Genomic DNA, 24426 nt, shown 5'->3' with positions numbered 1-24426 from the left:
CCCCCCCCCCCCCCCCCCCCCCCCCCCCCCCCCCCCCCACGAGACAATAAAGGCAGCGCGAATAACTCAAAACAGGAATCCAGGCGGTGAGGGGGAGTTCAAGAAAACACAACAAGTGACCTTACCTCTCCTGGTCCGGGAGGAAGTGGCACCCGGAGGTGAAGGGTTGGCTATGGGAGCTAGGCACAGAGGCTGGGAAGGGAGAGAATTCTGGCAAGAGCGAAGGCTGGCGCTAAGCGCTGGGAGGCGCACAGGGGTCAGCGTGGCTGGAGTAAATGGGGGGAGGGGGGTGGTGGAGCAGAGGGGCGGGAGGGACTCGGGGTCACCTCCTCCGGGAAGCCTTCTCGGATTGCTGCGCGGCCTCCGCCCCCCGCCCCCCCCCCCCCCCCCTCGCTTCTTCCCCCTCAGCCCGAGAAGAATCCCACCGGTCCCGCTCAGGCCTCCTCCCTGGCCGGACTCCGCGTCCCCAGAGGGCAGGGCCGGCTCGGATTCCTCCCTCCGCATCCCCGCGGCGTCCGGCCCGGCGCTGGGCACCCCGTGGGCACTCGGTAAATATTTGTAGAGCGCACTAGAAGGAATGAATGAACCCATTGGGCGCAGCTGGGGGGAGGGCGGGGCCGAGGGCAGGTGGGAGGCCGCGGGCGCGGGAGGGGCCCTTGGAAGCCCGTCCTCCTCCTCCTCCTCCCAGGCCCCAGCGCGTACCAGTCTGGAGCTCCCGAGGCGGCCTCTCGTGCGATCAAGGGCGCGCACCGCTGGGAGAGCGACTCGGGGCCCCTGCTCTCCGCGCCGCAGTTCGGAAGAGAGTGGGTCGCCGCCGCCCGAGGGCGAGAGCGCGAGCGGAGCGGGAGGAAGGAGCGCTCGCTCGCCCGCCCGCCGCCTCGCTGCCTCCCCGGCGCTCGCTCTGCCGGCTCCTAGGTTTGCCGGCTGCTCCTCCCACCCGCGCCCGCCTCCTCGCTCGCTCGCTCGCTCGCTCGCTCGCTCCAGCCGGTTTCCGAGCCCCGCGGTGAGCCCGGGCGAGTGCGGGGCGAGGGACCCCGGGGCTAGCGCCGAGCAGGGGGCGGAGGTCCGGGCAGAGCGCAGCCGGCCGGGGAGGGGCCATGTCCGGCGCGGGCGCAGCGGGACCCGTCTGCAGCAAGTGACCGAGCGGCGTGGACGGCCGCCTGCCCCCCTCCGCCACCTGGGGCGGCGCGGGCCCCGGTGCCGGGTGCCCGGAGCCCGGGTCGCGCGTAGAGCCGGCGCGATGCACGTGCGCTCGCTGCGCGCCGCGGCGCCCCACAGCTTCGTGGCGCTCTGGGCGCCCCTGTTCCTGCTGCGCTCCGCCCTGGCCGACTTCAGCCTGGACAACGAGGTGCACTCGAGCTTCATCCACCGGCGCCTCCGCAGCCAGGAGCGGCGGGAGATGCAGCGCGAGATCCTCTCTATCTTGGGCTTGCCCCATCGCCCGCGCCCCCACCTCCAGGGCAAGCACAACTCGGCGCCCATGTTCATGCTGGACCTGTACAACGCCATGGCGGTGGAGGAGGGCGGCGGGCCCGACGGCCAGGGCTTCTCCTACCCCTACAAGGCCGTCTTCAGTACCCAGGGCCCCCCTCTGGCCAGCCTGCAAGATAGCCGCTTCCTCACCGACGCCGACATGGTCATGAGCTTCGTCAACCTCGGTGAGTGCGGGCAGGAGGGAGGGGGTGAGCCTCTAGGTCAGGAGGCACTTTGGGACGGGGAGGGGGGGGGGTCCCTTTTGCACGCAGCCCGCCCATCTTTACACTCCGGGCGGTTTGCAAAACCGCCGTGCCTGGCGCAGGGTCCGAGCCCCCGTGGACCCCAAGCAGCGCGCGCCCCAGGTAGGGCGAGCCGGGCTCCTTCGGCCCGTGGGAGTTTGGCGGAGGAAGGGGTTGGTTTGAAGCCCCCTCCGGGTGAAGTCGGCCGGCCGCACCTCTGGGGGGCCGGAGGCGCCGGGCCCGCCGCGGCTCAGTTCAAAGCGCGGGGCTGGGTCATGTGAGCTGTGCCGGGCCCGCGCGGCCCCTGCTACCTGGATTTAAAGGGCCCTGTTGGGCGAAGCTGCCTTCCCGCCTTTTCGGGGCCCCTCTGAGCCCTGCCTGGACCTGGCATCGCAGGCGTCGCACCCCCTTCCCCGCCCCGTGAAGCCCTACCTGTCCCCTCGCGGTGCGCCCGCCTTGGCGTGCGGCGCGCCGCCAGTGTCTCCGGGCGCCCTCCTGGCGGCCGGGCGCCCCCTTGCCTCCCAGCTCTCCTGGCGGGAGCTGGGGAAGAAACGGTGCCATCGCGAGCTTTCTATTTTAAATATTTAATGATAGGTCCCGGGCGGGCAGAATCCATTTTCGGCGTTTATCACGTGTGGCGCGCAAACCGCGGGTTTTGGCGATTGAGTGGCGCGGGATCTCCGAGCCGACGCTGCCGGGGGCGGCGGGGGGGCCTAGCTCTCGCCTGGAGCCGCGATGGCCCCGGGGACGGGAGGCTGGCGCTGCGGCGGGGGCGCGGGGGCTCCTCCGTCTGTGCGCGCACGGTCACCCGACTTGCTCAAACTAACCCCCGGCAGCGCGCTGTAGGACTGATGATCAAATATTTGGTTTCCCGAGATAACACGCCCCGATAGCGCTGTTTCCTGAGCCGATTTCATTCTACGTGTGTAACTTGCTGCGAAAATGCGAACGGAGCCAGGACAACAAACTCACGCCCACGGGCGCCGTGTCAACAGGGAGATGATACCAGATGATACCGAAGCCCCCCGCTGGGGGCGCGGGGCAGGGAAGGGGGCGCGGGGAAGCGGGGATCAACCCTCACGCTTCCAGCACCGGATAAGGTTCCCTGAGTTCCCGGGTCGCCATTGTCTGTCCTAATAGTAGCTAGAAATCAAACAGTGCAGCGACTCTCAGCTAGAAAAGGGTGGGAGGTTTAGATACCAAAATAACCTCAAGAAAGTTTAAATTATACTAAGCAGCCTGTTAGAGGGAGGCAGCTCCATATGTCCTGATTTAGAACAATCTCCAAGATGTATGAGGTGGAAAAAAAAGCAAGGTGCAGATCAGTGAGGTTACGTATGTGCTTGTATATCATCCGTTCCCCCTGGAAGAAGATACCATGAACGTGAAATACATTTTACTGGGCGGGGGGTAGCCCTGGAGCTGGGGCTTAGGCAGTGCGAGCTGGGGTCTGATTTTTCATTGTCTGCACTTTTGTCTGTGTGCCTTTTTTTTTTTACAATGTGTATTTATGACCTACACCAGAACCTAAAGAAAAATTCAAATATATTTATAAAAGCGGGGCTCTGTAACCATCCTGAAGCTGGGGGTTAGCCAAGGCCCTTTCTCTGGTGAGGGATTTATGGTATCTAATGCTCTCTTGGGTCCCCGTGACTCTCACTGAACGCAGCAGGTCCCAGGGGTGGCCGTCAGAGCTAGGCAGGGGTCATTAGAAAGGTATATGTAAACCCTGGCTTCTGTGGAAGGCTTTGCAAACCCAGTGCAGAAAAGCACCCTGTTTATATGGATGAGCCTCGGTGGTCAGGGCTCCCCCCACCCCAGAGAAGGACTAGGCTGCTGACTGAGCGCCTCTGGGAACCTTGGGGCAGGGCTGTTTGCTCTCCCTTGGTGGTGGGAGCGAGCTGGGACTTGTTTGGGAAGGCCACAGCTGGGTGGTTCACCTCCTCTGGCTGAACACACACCTTTCAACCCGTTAGCCCCATTTCTTTCATCTTGAAAGGACAAAGACCGGCTTGTCTGAGCCTCTTAATCAGTCGGGCTGGCTTTGGGCTTTGTGGGACAGTCCTGACTTTCTCAGGTCTTGCTTTCTGGAACATCACTCCAAATTAGATGGCAGAGTGGCTTTTAACAGAGTGCGCTGACCTTGTTTTCTTTCTCTCGCCGTCCCTAGAACTCGAGGTAATTAGTTGGGTGAAGACCTGGGCTGCAGTTTGGCAAGACTCCTCCTGTAGATGCTTTAAGGTTGGCCTTTAATTTCTGCTGAGCAACAGCACGGGAGTAAACCGCCCGTCCCTTCCATTCTGTCCAGGCTCCAGAATTTCTCCATGGGAGGGGCTTGGGGGTGGCAGCCGGGGGTGGAGGGGAGTGTGTAGGAGACTAATCTGGAAGCTAAGTTTGCAGAGGGAGCACATGGTTTTTCCTGGGGTTGCAAAGCGTAATGGATCTGTAACATACCAAGTTTTCTAAAGGTGCGTTTAGTCTCACTTTTTCCAAGCAGAAGAAAATGTCATTTGTCCCTATCGGACCATTAGTTGGTATCATGCGGGGGACCTGGGGTGACGTTGGGGGGCTGTGGGTGGAGAAGCTGGCGATCTCCACCACCCTCTCCTCCCTCCACTCCACACCGCTGCTGTCCTGCGTGCCGGGGAGACCTCTGCCTGGATTCTGAAGGCTTTTGCAGACCCAGTGCATTACTCTTCTGTCTGCAGCCAAACCCGGTTTTGTTCCTCTAAGTGGTTCTCCTTGGAATTCTAGCTTTTTGCCAGGCTGAGAATGAGGACTTCAGACCCCACCTTATGACAAAGACCAGCCTGTCTGATGAACCCCCCCCCCCTCCGTGTAACGCTAGCTGAGCTGCAAGGGAGACTCACATCTCAGCCTGGGCCCCTTCGCTTCAATGGCGAGATTTGTAAACTGGTTTGGATTAACAAGCCCCTGATTCCTCTGTGTAGAACTTAAGTTTTTGAATTCAAAACAGGCTACCTTCTCTGAAGTTGTCCCCAGGCAATGTGAGTTCTGCAGACCGAATCCAGCCAGAGCCCCCTACCATTTTTTTTTTTTCTTCTTTTTGCCTTTGGGGAAATCCAGCGGCCCCTTTTGGAATCTTCAAAAGAAGCCGGCTGGCTTTAGGGGTGTACGATGGGTGTTCGTCTCCGGCCCAGGTTATGAAGGAAGCAAATTTGTTGAATCTTCGGAGCTGAATTAAAAAAAGAAAAGGCTGGAAACCGGTCATTATTGGACTCCACGTATAAAAGTGGCTTTTGTTAATGCAGCCAAAGAGCGGGGCGAAAGAAGGCTGTGCAGTTTTTTGCTTTATACCATCTGGCTGTTCTTTTTGTTGACAAGTGTTTGGCATTAAGATCTCTCCTCTTGCCCCTTAAGAACAGGCCCTACCACTGTAGACTATTAGAAAAAGATTCTGTTACAGTTTAAAAATTTCCTTCAGGGAGTGCTTCGAGAAGGGAGCATGGGCTGGAGGCATTTGCAGCTGTAACCTGGCTTGTGTTAAAATTTGGAAGGGGCGGATCCACATTCCAGCACTTGGAGCGCAGGCCCTCACTGGTGAGCAGCTGGAGGTTAATATAGATGTCACACAGGCTTTCCCCCTTCTTTCTAGTTTCTTTTCTTGTTTGCTGCACGGTGTCCTCACTCTAGGACTGCACCAACAGCTGTGTGCTTCGGAACCGTCGCGAAATCGCTCCCCTTAAACCTCCTTTTCCTGCTTCTTAAATCACAGATCTTCTCCCACCCCCACCCCCCACCCCTTTTCCCAAGGATATATGTGCCCCGGACTTGAACTTTCTTGATCTTCTTTGTATGCCCTTCGGGAATCCAAGCAGGTTGAGGCCGAGCCCTGGGTGCCAGCCTGCTGTGGCTAGTTTGGGGTTTTGATTCCGGGGCTCTGCTCTGGTTGTGGAGTGGGTCGAGGGAGGTGGCCCGGATAGATTGATTTCAGGACTGCAAAGGGGCGATTCTGTGAATGCCCAGAGAGAAGAAACCGCTTCTAAAGCACAGCTCTTGGGACGCCTGGGTGGCTCAGTCGATTAAGCGGCAGACTTGGTTTCGGCCCAGGTCGTGATCTCACGGTTTGTGGGTTCAAGCCCCACATCGGGCTCTATGCTGACAGCGCGGAGCCTGCTTGAAATTCCCTCTCCCCCCTCCCGCCCCGACACCCCTCACCTTCTCCCCCCTCCCCGCCATCTCCCCGTAAAGAAATGAACTCAAAAGTAAAACACAGCTCTTGTGAGCTGTGGGTCAGGGGCCTTTCATCCCGTAGTAGGGCTCTCAAACCCCTGCGAGATAAACCCAGCTGGCGTCCGATCCCCTGATGGCCAGGATGCCTGTGATGTGAGCGAATATCACATGTCCGCTGAACTCCGAGACAAGTGATGACTTCATTCCGGGGAGAGTCCCATCTAAGTTGATTGATCACCCCTATCGCTTTAATATCTTTTTTCCCTATTGGGTAAGGTCATATTTGGCCCATTGCAAGCATCACAGTGTCCTAACGCTCCCCCAGTCCCCACCCTCCCCAGCCTGCCCATCCGTTTTGCCAAATGAATATTTTGAATGGAGGGCCCGAAGGGCTGGCCATGTTCATTTCTTTGCAGTCACTCTTCAGACCTAGCTGGGGGCTGTCGACACACTGTTCCTGGCAGGCTGCTGCATCACTTTGCCTCAATGCCGTCAGGCAGTGTCGCGGGGGTTAGGGCACAGGCAGGGATGCGTGGGACCTGTCATGTTATTGTCAGAAGGAATGCAAAGAAATGCCGTGAAAACGTGGTGGTGGGCGAGCAACGCAGCTGTGTATACTTCTTATAAAAGACTTAAGTCCCACTGGTAAAATCAATATATTGAATTGCATGACCCTCTGCTTTTAATTAGTTTGAATCAAATGCGCCGGTGCCATTTTGCCTCCTCTCGCCTTCATGGGGTGAGGAAATACCAATATTTACATAGAAACTGTTAATTTGCGGTGAAAATGATGGCACATTTAGCTTTACACACCCAAATTGCTCAGACTTGTTGGATCCCGGAGCAACGTGGAGTCGCAGGGTGACGTCACCGGGGCGCGGGAGCAGGGCAGAGGCGGCCCCAGGAATGCGGGGTCGCCTGGACCCTGGATGTCGCGCGTGCAGGTGGGAGCTGCCGTGGGTGCGGGTGCCCGGGGATGCTGGCCTTTTATGAATTTGGCCGGTTCTTACCCGGTTGCCATTGACCCGTGCATCGTCTAAAATCTTTCCTCGTGAGCATTCTTACAAAGCTGTTCAGCGGACACTTGCCTTTCTGGTTGTTTTGAGTCCTTGCTCCCAGCATGCTGGGTCTTCTGTACGGGGCAGCTCAAGGCACAGTGCTTTATTTATTCCAGAGCTTCAGATGCTTTTCTTTCCAATTCCTGAAACAGTTTATAGAGGAAGGGGGGGGGGGGTTCTTTCGCTGCAAATGATCCCGTGTATGATCACGGCTATTATGTGAACCATTTGGTATTAGCTGTGTGTTCAGCTGCAGTTGAATTCTGGGTTTTGCAGCAACTGGCATTTGACAAATAATATCTGACAAAAATGTGACTTGGTATTTCTTAATATGGAACAGATATTTTTTCATATATTTCATAGTTGACCTCCCCCCCCCCCCCCGAAAGATTGCTTGAACCCAACGGGTGGAATGACGCGGTGGGTGAACACTGGGGGCCCGCCGCCGCGTGTTCTTCCCCTCGCCAGAGGAGTGTTTATGATTTGGGGGGTGGGGGGGAGGACATCAGGAGCGCAAGAGTTTGACACTTACTTATGTGAAACTCAGAGAAGCATGTGCGATGCGGCCTTTCAACATTTGTAGCAGAAGGCATTGTTGGGAGCTGCGCAAAGCCTTTGCTGATCCGAGTGGAGTGGATTGAATTAATGACAACTCTGAGCACCAGTTTTAGGGTAATTGCTTTATTGTTTTGGAGCCAGGGTGCTTATAATCCGGTTCCTGTACAAACATGTTTAACGTGTGTTAATGCATTTGCAAACCAGAGCCTCTCAGCCCAGCCCTGCTTTCCATTAATTGATGTCGGTAGCATGGTACAGTATTTCAAAGGGCTGGCCAAGTATAAACTGTGTTTCCAATTTCCTTCCTTTCCTGTGTTTGGAATGCCAATGTTAATTTGTTCCCTTGCGGGAGAGGGGGCTTCCAACTGCAGCTTTCCATAAAGGGCTTCACGGTGAAGGTCTCCAGCCCTTGCTGATGCTCGGGGCTGCCTGGCCAAGTTTCCTGACACTTTGCAGCTAATTCTGGGTGATATATGGAGTGGGGGGTTGGGGGGCTTCACTGCCTTGTAACGGAAGTTCTCGGTGACAGCCGAGGGTGTGACTTGGCAAGGGAGAACGGAACGGCATCCGCCGCGATTTCTCCTTAGACACAGCTTAAACCCATGTGTCTGTTTCCTCTCTGGTTGCTGTGTGACCTTGAACAAGTCCCTTAACATCTCTGAGTTCGCGTCCTCGTTTTGTAAAGCTGGGTAACGATCCCCTCCTTCACAGATCCTTGCGAAGGCACAACCCTATCACACACGTGTAGAGCCTGGCACACAGTAGGTGTGCACGAAACGGTGGCTTTCGTTTTTATTGTGGTGGCCACAGCACTAGTCATTTAGCTATATTGGTCTCGAGGTGAGGTTTTTTTTAAAATTTATTTCTTAACGTTTATTTATTTTTGAGAGAGAGAGAGAGAGAGAGAGAGAGAGAGAGAACATCAGGGGGGGAGGCGCGGAGAGAGAGGGAGACACAGAATCCGAAACAGGCTCCAGGCTCCGAGCCGTCAGCACAGAGCCTGACGCGGGGCTCGAACTCACAAACCACGAGATCATGACCCGAGCCAAAGTCGGACGCTTAACCGACTGAGCCCCCCAGGTGCCACCGCCCCATATGAGTTTTTTAGTACTTAAAATATTTAGGTTAAGCCACCCATGTTATTTTAAAGATAGCAAGAAAATGGCCCCCCAAATGTGTGTGTGTTCGCACACACACGATTTCCTTCTTTCCGAGATCGATGAAATTTGAATGAGCACACCAAACTTCTTTGAGGATAAACAGAGTATTATGCTATTTCTCTTGCTTTTAGCATCTATGGCTATTCAAAAATTTTATTTCCAGGGAAACTAAAACTTGGGTGAAGGTATATGGGAACTCTCTGTACTCTCTGTGCAACTTTTCTCTAAGTCAAAAATTATTCCAAAATAAAAAGTTTTAATTAAAAAAAAAAAAGCCCAGCACTGAACTATTTCTTCCCACCCCTTCTGGAAGATGGTCAAAGTACAAATTGTCTTTTCCTTCAAGGGAGTGACAAGCCCAAAGCATTCATTAACAGAACAGCACAGCCTCCCCACTCTTTATTGGAGCAGGTGCAAGGCTGTCCCCCACTCCCCCGGCTGGGGTTAGGCTGCAACAAAGCCCTGTGTGGATTCAGTGCGTTTAGAAGCCTCTGGAGACCCTGGGACGAAAGAGAACGTCTCCAGGGCCCGAGACGAGGGGTGGGCTTAATCACTCAAGGCAAAAAATCTGACTTAGTGAGTATTAGGTTTCCCTGCATCTTTGAGGTCACGTGTTATTCTTTCCCATCTTTATCTCCCCAGAGTGGCTTTCAAGTCCCAATCTTTTGTTGTCTGGCTTAATTAAATTTGGCTGTGAATAAAAACTTGCACTGTTTCCAAAATCGAGGACTCGCATGTTTTTTAAGCACTGGAGTTAGGCCTGTGCTGTCCTGTCATGCCCGCCTCTCGCTTGCTTTTATGTAGTTTGGAAAAAAAAAAAAAAAAAAATCTAAACACTTAGCGTGACAGTCAGCTTAGACTGGTTCTGTAATGGTCCCGGTGCTCATCTGCCCCGGCAATTTAAGGCGGCCAACAGAGGCAAGCAAGTTATTCTGCGGTTTCAATGACTTGTGTTTGGCCTTTGATAAAGGACTCTTTTCTTGACCGTTTTTTCAGACATTCTTACTATTTTGTTCTTGCACTGCCTTGCCAAATTCTCATAGTACAGGAGGTGATCAGATATTGGCTGCTTCTATGCATGAATGAGTTGAAGATGTTCTAAGGCAGCTCTTCTGAATTTTTTTTTTTTTGCTTTTGCCTCTCTGCTTGTAAATTTCTGGGTCGACGCCCTAATTAGAAATAAGTCCTGTTGGGGCGCCTGGATGGCTCAGTCGTTTGAGTCTCTGACTTGGGCTCAGGTCGTGATCTCATGGTTCGTGAGTTAGAACCCCACATCTGGCTAGCTGCTGTCAGCCTGTGTGCACAGAGCCCGCTTTGGATCCCCTGTCCCCCGCCCTCTGCCCCTCCCCCGCTTGCACTCTCCCCCCAAATAAATAAATATTTAAAAAAAAAAAAAAGAAATCCTACTGTTTTAGTTTAGTTTCTTTCTTTTCTTTTCTTTTCTTTTTTTTACCTTATAAAACATAACTAAAATATAAATTTAAGGAGGGAGGCACTAAAGGTAAAACCATGGGGCGCCTGGGTGGCTCAGTCGGTTGGGCGTCCGACTTTGGCTCAGGTCACCATTTCGCGGTCCGTGAGTTCGAGCCCCGTGTGGGGCTCTGTGCTGACAGCTCAGAGCCCGGAGCCTGCTTCCGATTCTGTGTCTCCCTCTCTCTCTGCCCCTCCCCTGCTTGCACCCTGTCTCTCTCTGTGTCTCAATAATAAATGTGTTTAAAAAAAAAAAAAAGAAAGAAGGCCCTAAAGGTAAAAACAATGCAAAATTCTGATGTTAACTGATACACATTTTAACTAATTGATCATTATTAATTAATGCAAAATTGCACTTTTATTTAACGAGACACCTTCACCTAATTTTGCTCTCACAGGTGAGTTCATGTTGTGTGATAGAATTTGATGGCTTTCAGAATCGTGGCCCAGTAGTTCGGGATCAGCGAGCCAAAGTCCTGGTCCTACATTTTTATTATTTTGGCCCTCCATTTGCCTAATCAGCATAAGCGCAGTTATCACATGATAACAGAGACCGAAGTCTTGGTAGGCTAAACCCACAGAGGTTTGTTGTTCTCTTGTATTAAGTTTGGCTCCATTGTGGCTTGGTAGGGGCTCCGCGCCTTGGCCGGGTTGGCAGGGGGCGCAGGTCCCCTGGCTGATGGGGCTGACACCCTCTCCGGTGTCACCTGTTCCCAAGTGGAGGGAAAGGCTCTGTGAATTGTGCCTGGGCTTTGACAAGCGAATGCCCCACTTCTCACATTGCATTGGCCAGAGCTGGTCACGTGGCCACACCTGACCCAAGGTGGGCGGGGAAACTAGAACCCCAGCTTGGAAAGGGGAGCACCAGAAGGAACCTGGGAAGTGTGGCACTATGGGGGGAAGGCTTTCTCCCGGGAAGAATATGGCAACGGAAGAGATGAACTGTTGGCTGAAACACGATCCTCACTTTGTATTTAAAAAAAAAAAAAAAAAGTTTTTTAGGGGCGCCTGGGTGGCTCAGTCGGTTGAGCGTCCGACTTCGGCTCAGGTTATGATCTCACGATCCGTGAGTTCGAGCCCCGCGTCAGGCTCTGTGCTGACAGCTCGGGGCCTGGAGCCCGCTTCGGATTCTGTGTCTCCCTCTCTCTCTGCCCCTCCCCTGCTCATGCTCTGTCTCTCTCTGTCTCAGAAATAAATAAACATTAAAAAAGATTTTAAAAAAATGTTTTTTAAATGTTTTTATTTCTGAGACAGAGATAGACAGCGTGAACAGCAGAGGGGCAGAGAGAGAGGGAGACACAGAATCCCAAGTGTTTTTATTTATTTTTGAGACAGAGACAGAGTATGAGTGGGGGAGGGGCAGAGAGAGAGGGAGACACAGATTCCAAAGCAGGCTCCAGGCTCCGAGCTGTCAGCACAGAGCCCGGCTCGGGGCTCGAACTCACGGACTGTGAGATTGTGACCTGAGCTGAAGTCGGAAGCTTAACCGACTGAGCCCCCCAGGCACCCCAAGATCCTCGCTTTTTATCTCACCCACCAGTTACGCAGAGATTTTTACCAAAGCTTGGCTGGTAAATTTCCACCTTCCCTGACGTCCATCGGTCCTTGAAGTGTACTTAATTATGATTGTAGTATTTTCCCCACATCCCAGTGGATCCCTCTAGCCTCCCCCAAGTGCTTGCACCCCATTGTGGAGACCAGTGTTTCTAGAAGTTTCTGCATCACTGAGGTATTGACATGGTTCAACAAGAAGAACCACTTCTCTCTCTTCCCACTTGTAAAACGACTGACCTCTTTAGGACTTGTCTTTCAGCAAAAGCACGCTCCAGCCTCCCTCTGGTTCCCGACCCAGAGAATCAGGAGCCTGACTCCGGTCCTGGCTGGCACTTGTCCGGCTTGTGCAGATTATTACTCTGTCGCGAAGTCTTGCCCCGAAATGGGGGTGCTGCCTTTTCTGCCTGGGCCTCAGGGCCACTTCCTGTAGTCCGGGTGGGATCTTGCAGGGCTGAATGTAGGGACTGAATTCAGAGAGTCCTTCGTTAGCTAAATACGTCACTGAAATAAATCCTAGTGATAAAGGACACCATCTTTTTGTAGCAGCCGTGGAGCTCTTACACCCCTCTTTATCGGGCTTCTCATTTAATTCTCTCAACATTCTGCAAAACGAGTCGTTCCCCTTTTATCAGGGAGCAGGAAGGTAAAGGGGCCCCAACTTGTGTCGCTAGAAAGCTGTGGGGTTGAACGTAAAGCAGTATACTCTTTTTTCCTTGCCCCAGGGAGGTATGTGAACAGGGGCTGGGGGACACGCAAGGGGAGTGGTGTTGGGCCACCAAAACACACGCTGAACCCTTGACCTTCACTTTGTGGTTTGGTGCGTACCTTTTTCTTTCATCATCTATCCTGCTTATGATAACTCCCTCCTCCCTCTCTGGGACCTCATACAAATTGCCAGGGTGGAGGGTCCCGAGTGCTGTGTACCAGGGCTCCTACATGCACCCCACTCCCCTTGGATGGTGAAATTCCAGAGGCAACTAAAGATGGGTATTTAACATTTTTTTTGGTGGCGGGGGGTGGGAGGGGGGCGCCTGGGTGGCTCAGTTGGTTAAGTGTCTGATCAGGTCATGATCTTGCGGTCTGTGAGTTCGAGCCCCGTGTCGGGCTCTGTGCTGACAGCTCGGAGCCTGGAGCCTGCTTTCAATAATTCTGTGTCTCCCTCTGGCTCTACCCCTCCCCCGCTCATGCGCGCGCGCGCGCGCTCTCTCTCTCTCTCTCTCTCTCTCTCTCTCTCAAACATTAAAAAGTTAAAAAAAAAATTTAAGGTTATTTGTTTGAGAGAGATAGACACAGCATGAGCGGGGGAGGGACAGAGAAAGAGGGAAAGAGGGAATCCGAAGCAGGCTCCAGGCTCTGAGCTGCCAGCACAGAGCCCCACGCAGGGCTTGAACCCACGAACCGTGAGACCGTGACCTGAGCCAAAACCAAGAGTCAGATGCCCAACCAGCTGAGCCACCCAAGCGCCCCTAGAGATTGGCATTTTAATAGCAATACCTCAAGACACTCTAAAGAAGAGTAGAATCACCAAATGCCTAAATGTCCACGAGCAGGAGATTGGAGAAATAAATTTGCAATCCGTTTATTTATAAATTTGTAATCAACCAGAAGGGAACGGAAGGACTTCTTTCTTATGTAGCAATGCAGATTCAGAATGATGTCAGGAGGGAAAAAAGCAAGTTGCAGGAAGATGTTTAAAGGTATAACCATTGGACACTGTGTCGAACCACACACACTCAGGAGGGGGCACCAGGTGATACTATGTGTTGTCCGTGGGTCCGCACGTATGAGGTCACACCAGGGGCACTCCCAGCAGCTGCCTCTCGGGAGGCAGGAAAGGAATGCGATTGGGGAGAAATTTCAAGGAAACTCCAACGGCTCCTGTCAAGTTTTCTTTCTGTTAATAAGAAACCGTTAGGAAGTACAGCGTATCCCGCATTAGATCTTGGAACAGAACGCGGACATCAGTAGAAACTGATGCGATTTGAAAAACAGCCTGGAGTTTTCGTTAATAGTAAATGGAGATGGGCAGTGCTGCTCATTTCTTCGCTTTGACAAGGGTCCCATGGTCCTGGGTGAGGGTGTTCGGGAGCGCTGCACCAGTTTTGAGACTTTCCTGGAAATCTAAAATTATTCTAAAAAGAAAAACTTGGGGCGCCTGGGTGGCGCAGTCGGTTAAGCGTCCGACTTCAGCCAGGTCACGATCTCGCCGTCCGGGAGTTCGAGCCCCGCGTCGGGCTCTGGGCTGATGGCTCAGAGCCTGGAGCCTGTTTCCGATTCTGTGTCTCCCTCTCTCTCTGCCCCTCCCCCGTTCATGCCCTGTCTCTCTCTGTCCCAAAAATAAATAAACGTTGAAGAAAAAAAAATTAAAAAAAAAAAAACTTTATAACAAAGGAAGCAACCACGATATTAACTCTTGGTAACTCTCTATTGTGGGTGTCTGGATATTGTTACACTTTGCGATCTTTGTTGATTGCATTTTTTTTTTTTTTTTTCTCTGCGATCTTTGTTGATTACATTTCTGTTTCCAGGCCCCAAGGACTCCGGGAAACCCTCCCAGAGAGCCCGTCTTAAGAGAATGTTTGGGGTATCATGCCCCAAGGGCCAATAACTAATCAATCCACAGACCCACTAGCACGACAGGGACTCAGCTGGCAAATGAAAAGCCTGTGCAGCTGTGCCCTGAGACCTTTAAAACTCTTTCTGCCCCCGTTCATAAGATGCCCAATGTGAAGCAGACATTTGTTTATGAGCGCGAGAGACAGGGTGTGGGGGGGGTCATGTTAGGTCTCTCAGTGTTCCTCCTGGTCCTGAACTTTGTAAAACGCACCCCCCCGCCCCCTCCACCTTCCCCTTTCTCAGGTTCCCTTTTCTGATTGACTTGACCTAACGTTTGTTGAGAGAGAAGCCCTTAAAAATGGCAGTGGGGCCTCAGAACCTTCCAGGGCTAGTAAATGTTTATAGGGTAGAGGCACCGGTTGGTCATTTCCTTTAGGAGGAAACAGTAAATGAAGCTACTTGCCTTATACCTACTCGAACCCCGGGCTCCTCATTGTCTTAATATACTTGGGGGAGGGGGGCATGGGAAAGGGGGTCCAGAAACCTCTCGTGGCTCAGACGCCCTGGGAACTGGGCGGTGCCTTCTTTGGGTGGATGTAGGGCAGGGTTTCCCAGTCTTGGCACTCTTAGATTTTTAGCCAGACGGCGCTCTGTGGTGAGAGCTGTCTTGCGTGTTAACAGGGTGTTGGGCAGGCCCTGGCTCCTCCCTGCCAGGTACCCATGGCATTGCACCCCGAGGCGTTTTGTGTCCAGACATTGCCAATGTCCCCCGTGTGTGTGTGGGGGGGGAGGGGAGTTGCCCCCAGTGTAGAACCACTGGTGTAGGGTACCTTTCCTCAAAGTTAGAAACTGATTTGAGAGCCTTTGCTTCAAACCCGTCGGCCCATGGCGGTGAACGGGCGAAGCGGCATTTCTAGACCGATGGATCATTTTCCAGTCGAAAGGAACACGGACTGCAACCAAAATGTGAGCCCTCTCATGGGAGCACAGCGCTGCCTGGGTCTGAAACACCCTGGGGACAAAGAGGGAGGTCACATCTCTACAGAGTGGCATCGTCTCCCAGGAACCAAAGTAGTTTTGTTTTGTTTTGTTTTGTTTTCATACTTACTTTGGGGAGAGCACAAGTCGGGCAGGGGCAGAGAGAGGGGGACGGAGGATCGGAAGCGGGCCCCGTGCGGACAGGCTGACCTCAGCGAGCCCGATATGGGGCTCGAACTCACAAACTGGGAGATCGTGACCTGAGCCGAAGTCGGACGCTTCACCGACCGAGCCACCCAGCTGCCCCACCAGAGCATTACAGTGACTTGTGCTCCGTGATGCTGAAAGGTTATTAGATGCACACTTAGAAGTGGCCCCTCTTTTTTTGTCACCCAGCTTCCCTCAGAGGCATTGGGGTAAAAACGTCTCTTACCAGTTAACTGTCCTCCTCTCTTGGCAGGTAACTTGGGGGGGTGTAGCAGAGAGGTGGTGTTTCTACATCTGCCGTAGCCCAAAAGCTGATTCAAGCAGGGGGACCTGCTGGCTTCAGGCCACGGCCCACGGCCCACATCTGAACCTCTGTCTGTTTTTGCGTAGCCTGTGAGCAAGAGTGGTTGTTGGATTTTTTTGAGTTCATTTTTTTAAAGTAATGTTTACATGCGACACGGGGCTCGAACTCACGACCTCAAGATCAAGAGTTGGATGCTTTTCTGGCTGAGCCCCCCGGGCGCCCCGGTTTTTACATTTTATTTTAATGTTTATTTTTGAGACAGGGAGAGAGAGAGACACAGAGCATGAGCAGGGGAGGGACAGAGAGAGAGGGAGACACAGAATCCGAAGCAAACTCCAGGCTCTGAGCCGTCAGCACAGAGCCCGACGTGGGGCTCGAACTCGTGAACCGTGAAATCACGACCTGAGCTGAAGTCGGACGCCCAGCCGACTGAGCCACCCGGGCGCCCTGGTTTTTACATTGTTTTAAAAAGCAAGATACATAATCAAAAGAAGAAGAAGACTTCGTGACATCTGGAGATCCGAGGAAATCCAGGTTCCAGTGTCTACGACTTGCTTCGAACATGCTCGTTCGCCTACGCTTTGCCGCCTCTGCTTTTCCACCGCAGCGGGAGTGGGGTCATTGCAACGGAGACGATGCTCTCCGAAGCCTTACGGTGCTGACTCTCTGGCCTGCTGGAGAAGGTCGCTGACCCCTGCTTCCGGCTGCCCACACCCTCTACCTGGGAAGGGCTAAAAATGAAGCCCGAGTTTTACCTGTCCCCCTTTGTCCCTCTGCAGACGACCAATGACACAACGCACCCTGTCTCCTCCCAGCTGTTCAGAGGGGACCCTCTGACTTAAACGGATTTCTCCGCTGACGGCTTCTCAGCATCCGTCACGTGAGCCATGCGTCGTGCCTCCGTAAGAGATGCCGCGGCCCAGCGCATGCTGCTTCCTGAATTTACGTGGTCCTAGTAGCCTCCTCCCCGTGTTCTGCTTGTAAAAACTTCTACGGGCGCCAGGGTGGCTCAATCCGTTAAGCATCTGACTTCGGCTCGGGTCACGATCTCACGATGCGTGGGTTCGAGCCCCGCGTCAGGCTCTGTGCTGACAGCTCGGGGCCTGGAGCCTGCTTCGGATTCTGTGTCTCCCTCTCTCCCTCTTCCCCTCCCCTGCTCAAGCTCTGTCTCTCTCTCTCTCAAAAATAAACATCAAAAAAAACATTCTCATAAAACATCTCCAGTGGTAGTTAAGACTGGCTCTGGGGTTGGACCTTAGGAGTCTAAATCCCAGCTCTGCCACTCGTTAGCTTTGTGACCTGGGGCAGGTGATTATACTCCGGGTCCCCGTTTCCTCCTCTGCGTGAATACTGGCACCTGCCTCCCGGGCAGCTGGCGGGACCCCCTGGGCGGAGGAGAGAGGAGACCGGGCATGGTGCCTGCGGGGCATTGGATGCCCAGGAATGTTAGCTGCCGGCAGTGACAGGGTCACTTGCCGGGCCAACGCTTGGGCCACCCGGAGCGGGCTGCCTGTGCTGGCCCCCAGCGTGGCGCCTCTGGGCCCCCAGGGCGGCGGGACCCACCGTCGGCTCGTGCCGAGGGTCACAGTGGGCTGGACGCTGGGCTCTGCAGGCTTGGGGCTGAGGGTGGTCCCCCCTTAGCCGCGATGACCCCGGGGAAGCGGAGAGCCCGTCTGAGTTAGCCGGACGTGAGACAGACCGGGAAGCTGGCTTTCTTACGCAGATCCTGTTATCCCAGAAAGTCGCCCCTTGCTGGCTCCGATCCGTGCTGATCGGTGCAGAGTTTTAGGGAGACACGGAACCCCCAGGCCCAGTCTGCATGTGCCCTCCAGCTCAAGGCACAGACAGCCCTTTGGATTTACACACTTGGCTGTGGGCTGGTCTACTCGTAAGAAATGAAATTAATTAACTTAAAACTCACAGTAAAATTGTGCCTTTTTTTTTTTTTTTTTGGCTTTGGTTTTTTTTTCCTGAACGCCACTGATGTCACACTTAGTGGGGTGGCATTTCTTGTGTCCCCTCATGTTTTTATTAAAAAAATTTTTTTTAACATTTATTCATGTCTTGAGAGACAGAGACGGTATGAGCAGGGGAGGGACAGCAGAGGGACGGAATCCGAAGCTCAGGCTCCAGGCTCCGAGCCGTCAGCACAGAGCCCGATGCGGGGCTCGAACCCACGAACTGCGAGATCGTGACCCGAGCCGAAGTCGGGCGCTGAACTGACTGAGCCCCCGGGCGCCCCTGTGTCCCCTCGTGTTTTGATACGAATCCCTGATACTTCTCCATCTTAAGTGACCCCCCCCCCCCCAGCTGTTAGCATGCTTTCCCACATTCATTACCACATGTGAGGCCAAGTGGGGGTCAGGCTTGGCCACTCACTTGTCTGGCTTTGGGGACAGCAGGTCCGTGTGGCTTTGAGTCCCAGGTCGCTGGTGTGTGACCTCAGGCAGGTGACTGAAGGCACCCGGGCGCTCGGGGCCTTGGTTTCCACCTTAGTCAGTCTGGGCCATCGCAAAGGGCCACAGACCGGGCGGCTTAGACCGCAGACGTTCGTTCTCACAGGTCTGGAGGCCGCAGGGCTGAAACAAGCATGCCAGTGTGGCTGGGTCTGTTTTTCTCTGTGGCTACACGCGTCCCCACAAGGCGAGGGCCCGGAGCCCCGGTCACCTCCCCCTCGTATGGGGACGCTGACTCCTGCCTGGGGCCCACCCTCACGGCCTTCTCTAAACCCAATCCCTCCCCAAGACCCGTCTCCTGATAGCATCGTTTGGGGGTCGGGCTTCAATACGTGGGTTCGGGGGGCACGATTCAGTCCACGGCACTTTCCCCGTCAGGTGGGGCGGCTGGGGGCTCGGGGCCACGGAGACTGAGCGAGATGGTAATGGGGAACCCTCAGGAAATGAGGGGCTCCTGCTGGGGCTGCCCTGGGAGCCCTTGACTGCTGCAGAGTATCTTCTAGGCCCTTCTGGGAACATGGTGATGAACCAGCCCCTGATGTGCGGACCGGTCTGCCCGGTACAGCTCACTGGGGCCGCCTGTGAGTCCCTCTCCACCCCCCGCCTGGGCCCCTCCTATCCAAGACCGCATTTCCGTAAGTGGCTTCACATTTTAAAAATTATACTTCTGGGGACGCCTGGGTGGTTAAGCATCCGACTTCGGCTCAGGTCACGATCTTGCGGTTCGTGAGTTTGAGCCCCGCATCGGACCCTGTGCTGACAGCTGGGAGCCTGGAACCTGCTTCCGATTCTGTGTCTCCTCTTCTGTCTCTGCCCCTCCCCGGCTCACGTTCTTTCTCTCTCTCTCTCTCTCTCTCTCTCTCTCTCTCTCTCTCTCTTTCGAAAATAAATAAACATTCAAACAAATGATACTTCTGCTTTTTTACTCCCCTCCTATTACAGATCTTGACAAGAGGCCTGGACCCTTGCAAAAAAGTGTGAAAAAAAGTCACCCCTTCCATGGGGGCCAGGCGGAAGGCAGCGGGTTGGATAGAAGTTGGGCAGAGTGAAAATTACCCTTGAGATCCCTTAGGAAGCTGCCACGTTGGAGAGAGACGTGCTCAGCGCCCATAGTGGACCCAAACGCTTCTCTTTAATCACTAGCAACACCCTCCAGGACAGCAGGTGGTGCAAGGCATATATATACCTCCCAAAGCCTGCTCCCTGCTTCTGTGGAGAGGAACGATGTCTCATCTAGGACGTGTTCTAAGTCACAGAACACCTGCCTAACAGCGGCTTTGGCGCTGAAGACATGTCATTATCTCCCATACCAGCAAGACCTCAAGGAGGTGATTCCGAGTTTGGGGGTGGTAGCTCAGTGGTCTCATCCAGGTAGTCGTGAAACTTACGCCTTATCTTCACCACCTTCAAATTCCTCGTGCCCGTTGCCTCGTGGTTGCAAGATGGCTGCTACAGCCCCAGACATCACCTCCTCGCACAATCTCACGTTCAAGGCAAGAGAAAGGGGATGCGTTCAAAGAGCTCTCCTTGCTTGCCTCGCTCTTCATTTTCTAGAATTCTCTAGAAGGTTTCTCCTTAAGTCCCAGGAGCCAACCTGGTTCATAAGGCCAGCTGTTGCTGCCAGGGAGGATGGGGAGGTATGAAAGTGGCCTCTAGCCAACGCAGGGGGAAGGGGGTGATTTTTGTTTCTCTCTCTGACACAGCCCCGAAGCTAGTTTCTGGTCTCCAGACAATAGTGTGCCGCCGTGAATGTATGAGAAGGCCGGTAGCATGCTGACACGAATTCAGACCCTCTGTGGCCCACGGAGAGACTTGAGCTTCTCTTTAGGCTCACCCCCCTAAGTAGACACAACGTGAGTCCTCAGGACTCTAGCCAACAGCCACTTGTTTGCTGAAAACAAACTTTATCTTATCAGCTCAACCCTCCTGATCTCCTTAGACAGGGGAGCAAAGTGTTTGAAAAGTCCCGAGAAGGTCAGGAATCATTGTCACCTGGGAGGAAGCGGAGGCTGGGCCCGGGGCTTGATCTGAGTTCTGCTTGTGGGACAGGTGGCTCCTGTTTCCCTCTGGACAGAGGATGAATCGATCCAGATACTTGAGGCATCGTAAGAATCCGTGTCGCACGGTTTGCTAGCCAGAGGTGGAAAGCTGCTTGGAGAGAGCCTGCTCAATCTTGTGTGTATGCTGAGAGCCGGAAAGAACTTTCAGGAAGTGGGCTCTGGGTACTAGGTTGCTTCTGCTTGTCCGCAAGAGAGTAATGCGCGAGGGTCCGAGCGTATCCTTGGGTTCGCCGGTTGGAGTTGATGAGGTGGCAGGTATTTTCAGGGATCGTTTTTGGGCAGCGGGTGTTTGGTGTGAACAAAAGTACACGTAACAGAATTCTTTGGTCCAGGCAAAATAAACCTATTCAAACTAGCTTAAGGGCGAAAAAAAAAGGAAGTCAGTGCATCCCAAGCCTTAGGGAAGGACACGCCAGCAGCTTGCAGGTCCTTAGAGAATCCGGGGTTATTCTCTGTGGGTCCCTCATCTGTCACTGAACAGCTCCCCTCTTGCCTCTCTGCCTCACTGGTTTCCTCTGCTACCCTGTCGGTTGGGAGAAAGAAGGCCACCCACAGCAACTTGTAATTATAACTATCTGGCTAGCCACATACTTGCTTTCCCAGCTTCTCCAGCAGGTTGGGATAGCCACAGGATGCTGTCCGAACCAGTAAGACACGAGAGGAAATTTGCTAGGGGAGGAATGGGGTAGGAGGTGGTTCTGAAAAATATTTTGCTTCCAGATGAGTGACAGCTGAGCAAACAGAACTCTCTGTACTTCTTTCTTCTTTTTTTTTTTCTGCCATGAATGTGGCTCTGTGAAGACATGATGTTTGGAGTCGTGGCAGCCCTCTTGTGACCATGAGGCAAAAGGCCTAAGGATTAAAAATCAACATGCAGACAGGGGCAGAGCAAAAAGACCGAAGAAACTTGGGTCCTTGATGGTATGGTAGACCTCTGCACCTCAGAGAGACTCTGAGGCAGCTTGAATCACATGTGTACTCGTGCATCAGTTGGATCTAGATAGTAGATCGTGCTACATGAATAAGGTTGCTGGGAGTCAGGTTCTGGTCCCTTGTGACTGGGTTGGGGGATTGAGGGTGTGTCTACTATTTAGTTATATCTGTGTTAGCCATTCTTTTTTTTTTTTTTAATTTTTTTTTTTAGTTTATTCATTTTTGAGAGAGAGAGAGAGAGTGTGCATGAGCAGGGGAGGGGCAGAGAGAGAGAGAGGGAGACACAGAATCCGAAGCAGGCTCCAGGCTCCGAGCTGTCAGCCCAGAGCCCGATGTGGGGCTCGAACCCACGAACCGTGAGATCACGACCTGAGCTGAAGTCGGATGTTCAACCGACTGAGCCACCCAGGCGCCCCCGTGTTAGCCATTCTAATAATAATCTAAGTAGGTACCATTTGTCAGGGGCTTACTGTGTGCCAAGCATCCTTTATCCTCTTTACCTAAATTAACTTAATGACTTCTCCTAACAACCATTTCAGGTGGGGGCTGTTATTATCCTCCTATTTTATAGACCAGAAAACTGAGCACAGAGTGTAGTAGCTGGCCCAGGATACAAAGCCAGGAAGTGAATTTAAGTTTGGAGGTCCGGCTCTTGAGCTGTCCCTCTTAAACTTGATCCTGAAGTGGTCCTCGGGCTCGAAAGATGGGTTTAGAGCAGGTTAGTAAAGAGCCTTGCTAACGGGCAGGTCATCTGCGAGGGCAGGAGGAAGCCACAGAAATGTTTTACAATCGAGTCCTTTAGACATAATACCCCATTTCTTTGATTATCGGCGTTTCTGAAACCAAAATGTCATAAAATTGATCAACGTGTTGGTATCTTTTCCCCCAAGAGCCGTCATTAAGTTGATCACACCTCTTACAATAGAGGAGATACGGTAATAAATACTCGTGTTGTATTGAAGGTGGCTGAAGCCAGCCAACCTTTACCACGCACACTGTTTACGGAAGTGTAACCGTGTGCAGAACCGTGCACGAATCAAGAAGCAGAACACGATCAGCTCCCAGAACCCCCTCGCGCTCCTCCCCGGGGGTGACCCCTGTCCTGTCCTCCCATGGCATGGGTTCGTCGCCCCGGTTTTAAAACTTTACGTAAATTTAATTGTACAGGAATTCTCTTCGATCGCTACTGATCCTTTCCAGTGATTTGTAAGATGTCCCCGTGTAGAACCGGCTCATGTAAGCTGGGGAGACTCCCTCTGGAAATCGTTTGCACCTCTACGGATGATGTGCAACAGATTTCAAAACCATCCTTTGGCTTCTTGATCGTGGATTCTCCTTCCGTGACCAGAAATAGGTGCAAAGGACAACAAGGTGAGCTTGAGGGCGTTTTGGCGTAGTTCAGTTTGGGGATCCAAGTTCGGCCTGTTGACAGTGTGAATAGGGAGGCACTTGGCTGGCTGGGTGGAGCATGTGACTCTTGATCTCGGGCTCGTGAGTTCCAGCCCCTCGTTGGGTGTAGAGATTACTTAAAAATAAATAAGTAAATAAACTTGGGAGAAAAAAAAACCTGGAAAATGTGAATGTCAAACGGATGTGGCTCCTAAAGATCGCCGGTGTTCGCCCCTTTCCCCCCCCCCCCCCCCCCCCCCGTGTGGTCCAGCCTTCCAGCAAACTGCCCAGCCCTGGTGTGGTCCAGCCTTTGCACACCTCACCTACACCATCCTGTGTGCAGCGATCACCGTGGATGGCTCTGTGGTTCCGTCCAAGTACTGGGCTTTAGAGAAGCTTTTATTTTGAAAGGGAGATGGGAGCCCAGCGTGAAGGAAACGCACAACAGTCTCTTCCTTAGCTGCACCTGCACGGCGGGGGCCTAATGAGTTTGGGTTGATGGAGCCCAGACCTCAGGAAGGATTATAAATTCTCATTTGATTTGATTTGCTTCTAAAATACCTTAAGCCAGCTGTATGTGCCCAGCTGACCCTGGAGTCTTTGGCTGCTTTGGGGCAAGGTCTGGAGAGGCTCCCTCCTGTCCCAAAGCAGCTCCTCTCCCCAGTAGTGGCCGCCCTGGGTGGGGGTGGGGGGCTGCTGTGGTTAGGGCACATGTGTCCCCCTCCACCCCCTGCCGCTGTGACCTTGAATTCTCCAAAGGCTCCGTAACTGGAGGCCCCTTAATGTCTCCATTTTACAGAGGGGCAAGCTGCGCCTCCCAGAGATGGGTTGACTTGTCCTGAGTCCCTGCCGGTGGTTGGCAGAGCCTGTGTTCGAACCCGTGTCCCCCCCCTCCCCAGACCCAGTTATTTATTGCTCTTGAGCTGAGTGAGGCGAGGGTGCCGGCTGGGGAGGTTTCTGAAGACTCTTCACTGGGATACCGGAGAACCTGCCAAGAGTCAGGCAAGCGACAGAGCAGATGCGACAGTTAGCGGATGCTAACATCGTTCAGGACCTCTCTGGGTGGTGGCATTCTACACACAGCCTCTGTCCTGTGGTTCTTAAAGTGGGGCCCCCAGACTGCCAGTATCTCCTGAGAATGTGTTAGGAATGCTGGTTCTTAGGCTCCACCCCAGACCCCCTGAATTACAAATGCCAGTGATCTCTGTGTTAATGAGCTCCCTGATAATTCTGGAGCGCACTGGAGTTGGCCAGTCCCTGGTCTAATTTGAGCCAACAGCAACCCGATGAAGGGTTGATTGATTGATCGATTGATTGGTTTTTGACAGAGAGAAAGAAAGAGAGCGTAAGTGGGGGAGGAGAAGAGAGAGAGGAAGAGGGAGAATCCCAAGCAGGCGCCACACTGTCAGCACAGAGCCTGACATGGGGCTCGATCCCATGAGCTGGGAGATCATGACCTGAGCCAAAATCAAGAGTCGGACGCTTAACCCGACTGAACCGCCCAGGCACCCAGAATTAAGTATTTCTAGAGCTCTCCCATTGTACATCTCCACGGTTGAAACCTGTTAACGTTCTGTTGCTCAGTGTGTATAGTCTTGGAGTTAAAACCTAGAAGACGAGACCGTTAATAAACAGGTCAGCAGGCCCATCAAAATAATCCGCCGTTCAGTTCTAGGCGGGAAAGAACGGGGCAGGTGGGGGAGGGGAGGTTAAGGGATGTTAAGCCCCGTGGGGCTGTGACCATGGAGACGAGCCCAGCTCCGCACGAGGGAAGGGGCTGGGGTGCCAGGGTGACCTAGAGCAAAGACAGAACCCAGAGCCGCGGAGCCACCAG

At 53.4% G+C, this 24426-nt stretch overlaps 1 protein-coding gene across 2 annotated transcripts in view; it reads left to right on the top strand.

Annotated features, from left to right (window-relative positions):
* Positions 1 to 841: 841 nt before the first annotated feature.
* The window catches only part of BMP7 (bone morphogenetic protein 7), a 166135-nt gene continuing 142550 nt past the window's right edge, over positions 842 to 24426 (top strand). For both annotated transcript variants that reach the window (XM_040459693.1, XM_040459692.1), the window contains exon 1: positions 842 to 1658. In XM_040459693.1, the coding sequence (XP_040315627.1) occupies positions 1241 to 1658 (418 nt within the window). In that variant the 5' untranslated portion in view covers positions 842 to 1240. The remainder of the gene's footprint in view (positions 1659 to 24426) is intronic.

This window comes from Herpailurus yagouaroundi, unplaced genomic scaffold, assembly GCF_014898765.1.
Source record: "Herpailurus yagouaroundi ecotype Mexico unplaced genomic scaffold, PumYag 246, whole genome shotgun sequence".
Taxonomy (NCBI): Eukaryota; Metazoa; Chordata; class Mammalia; order Carnivora; family Felidae; genus Herpailurus; species Herpailurus yagouaroundi.
This window is presented reverse-complemented; position numbering and strand designations above follow the sequence as displayed.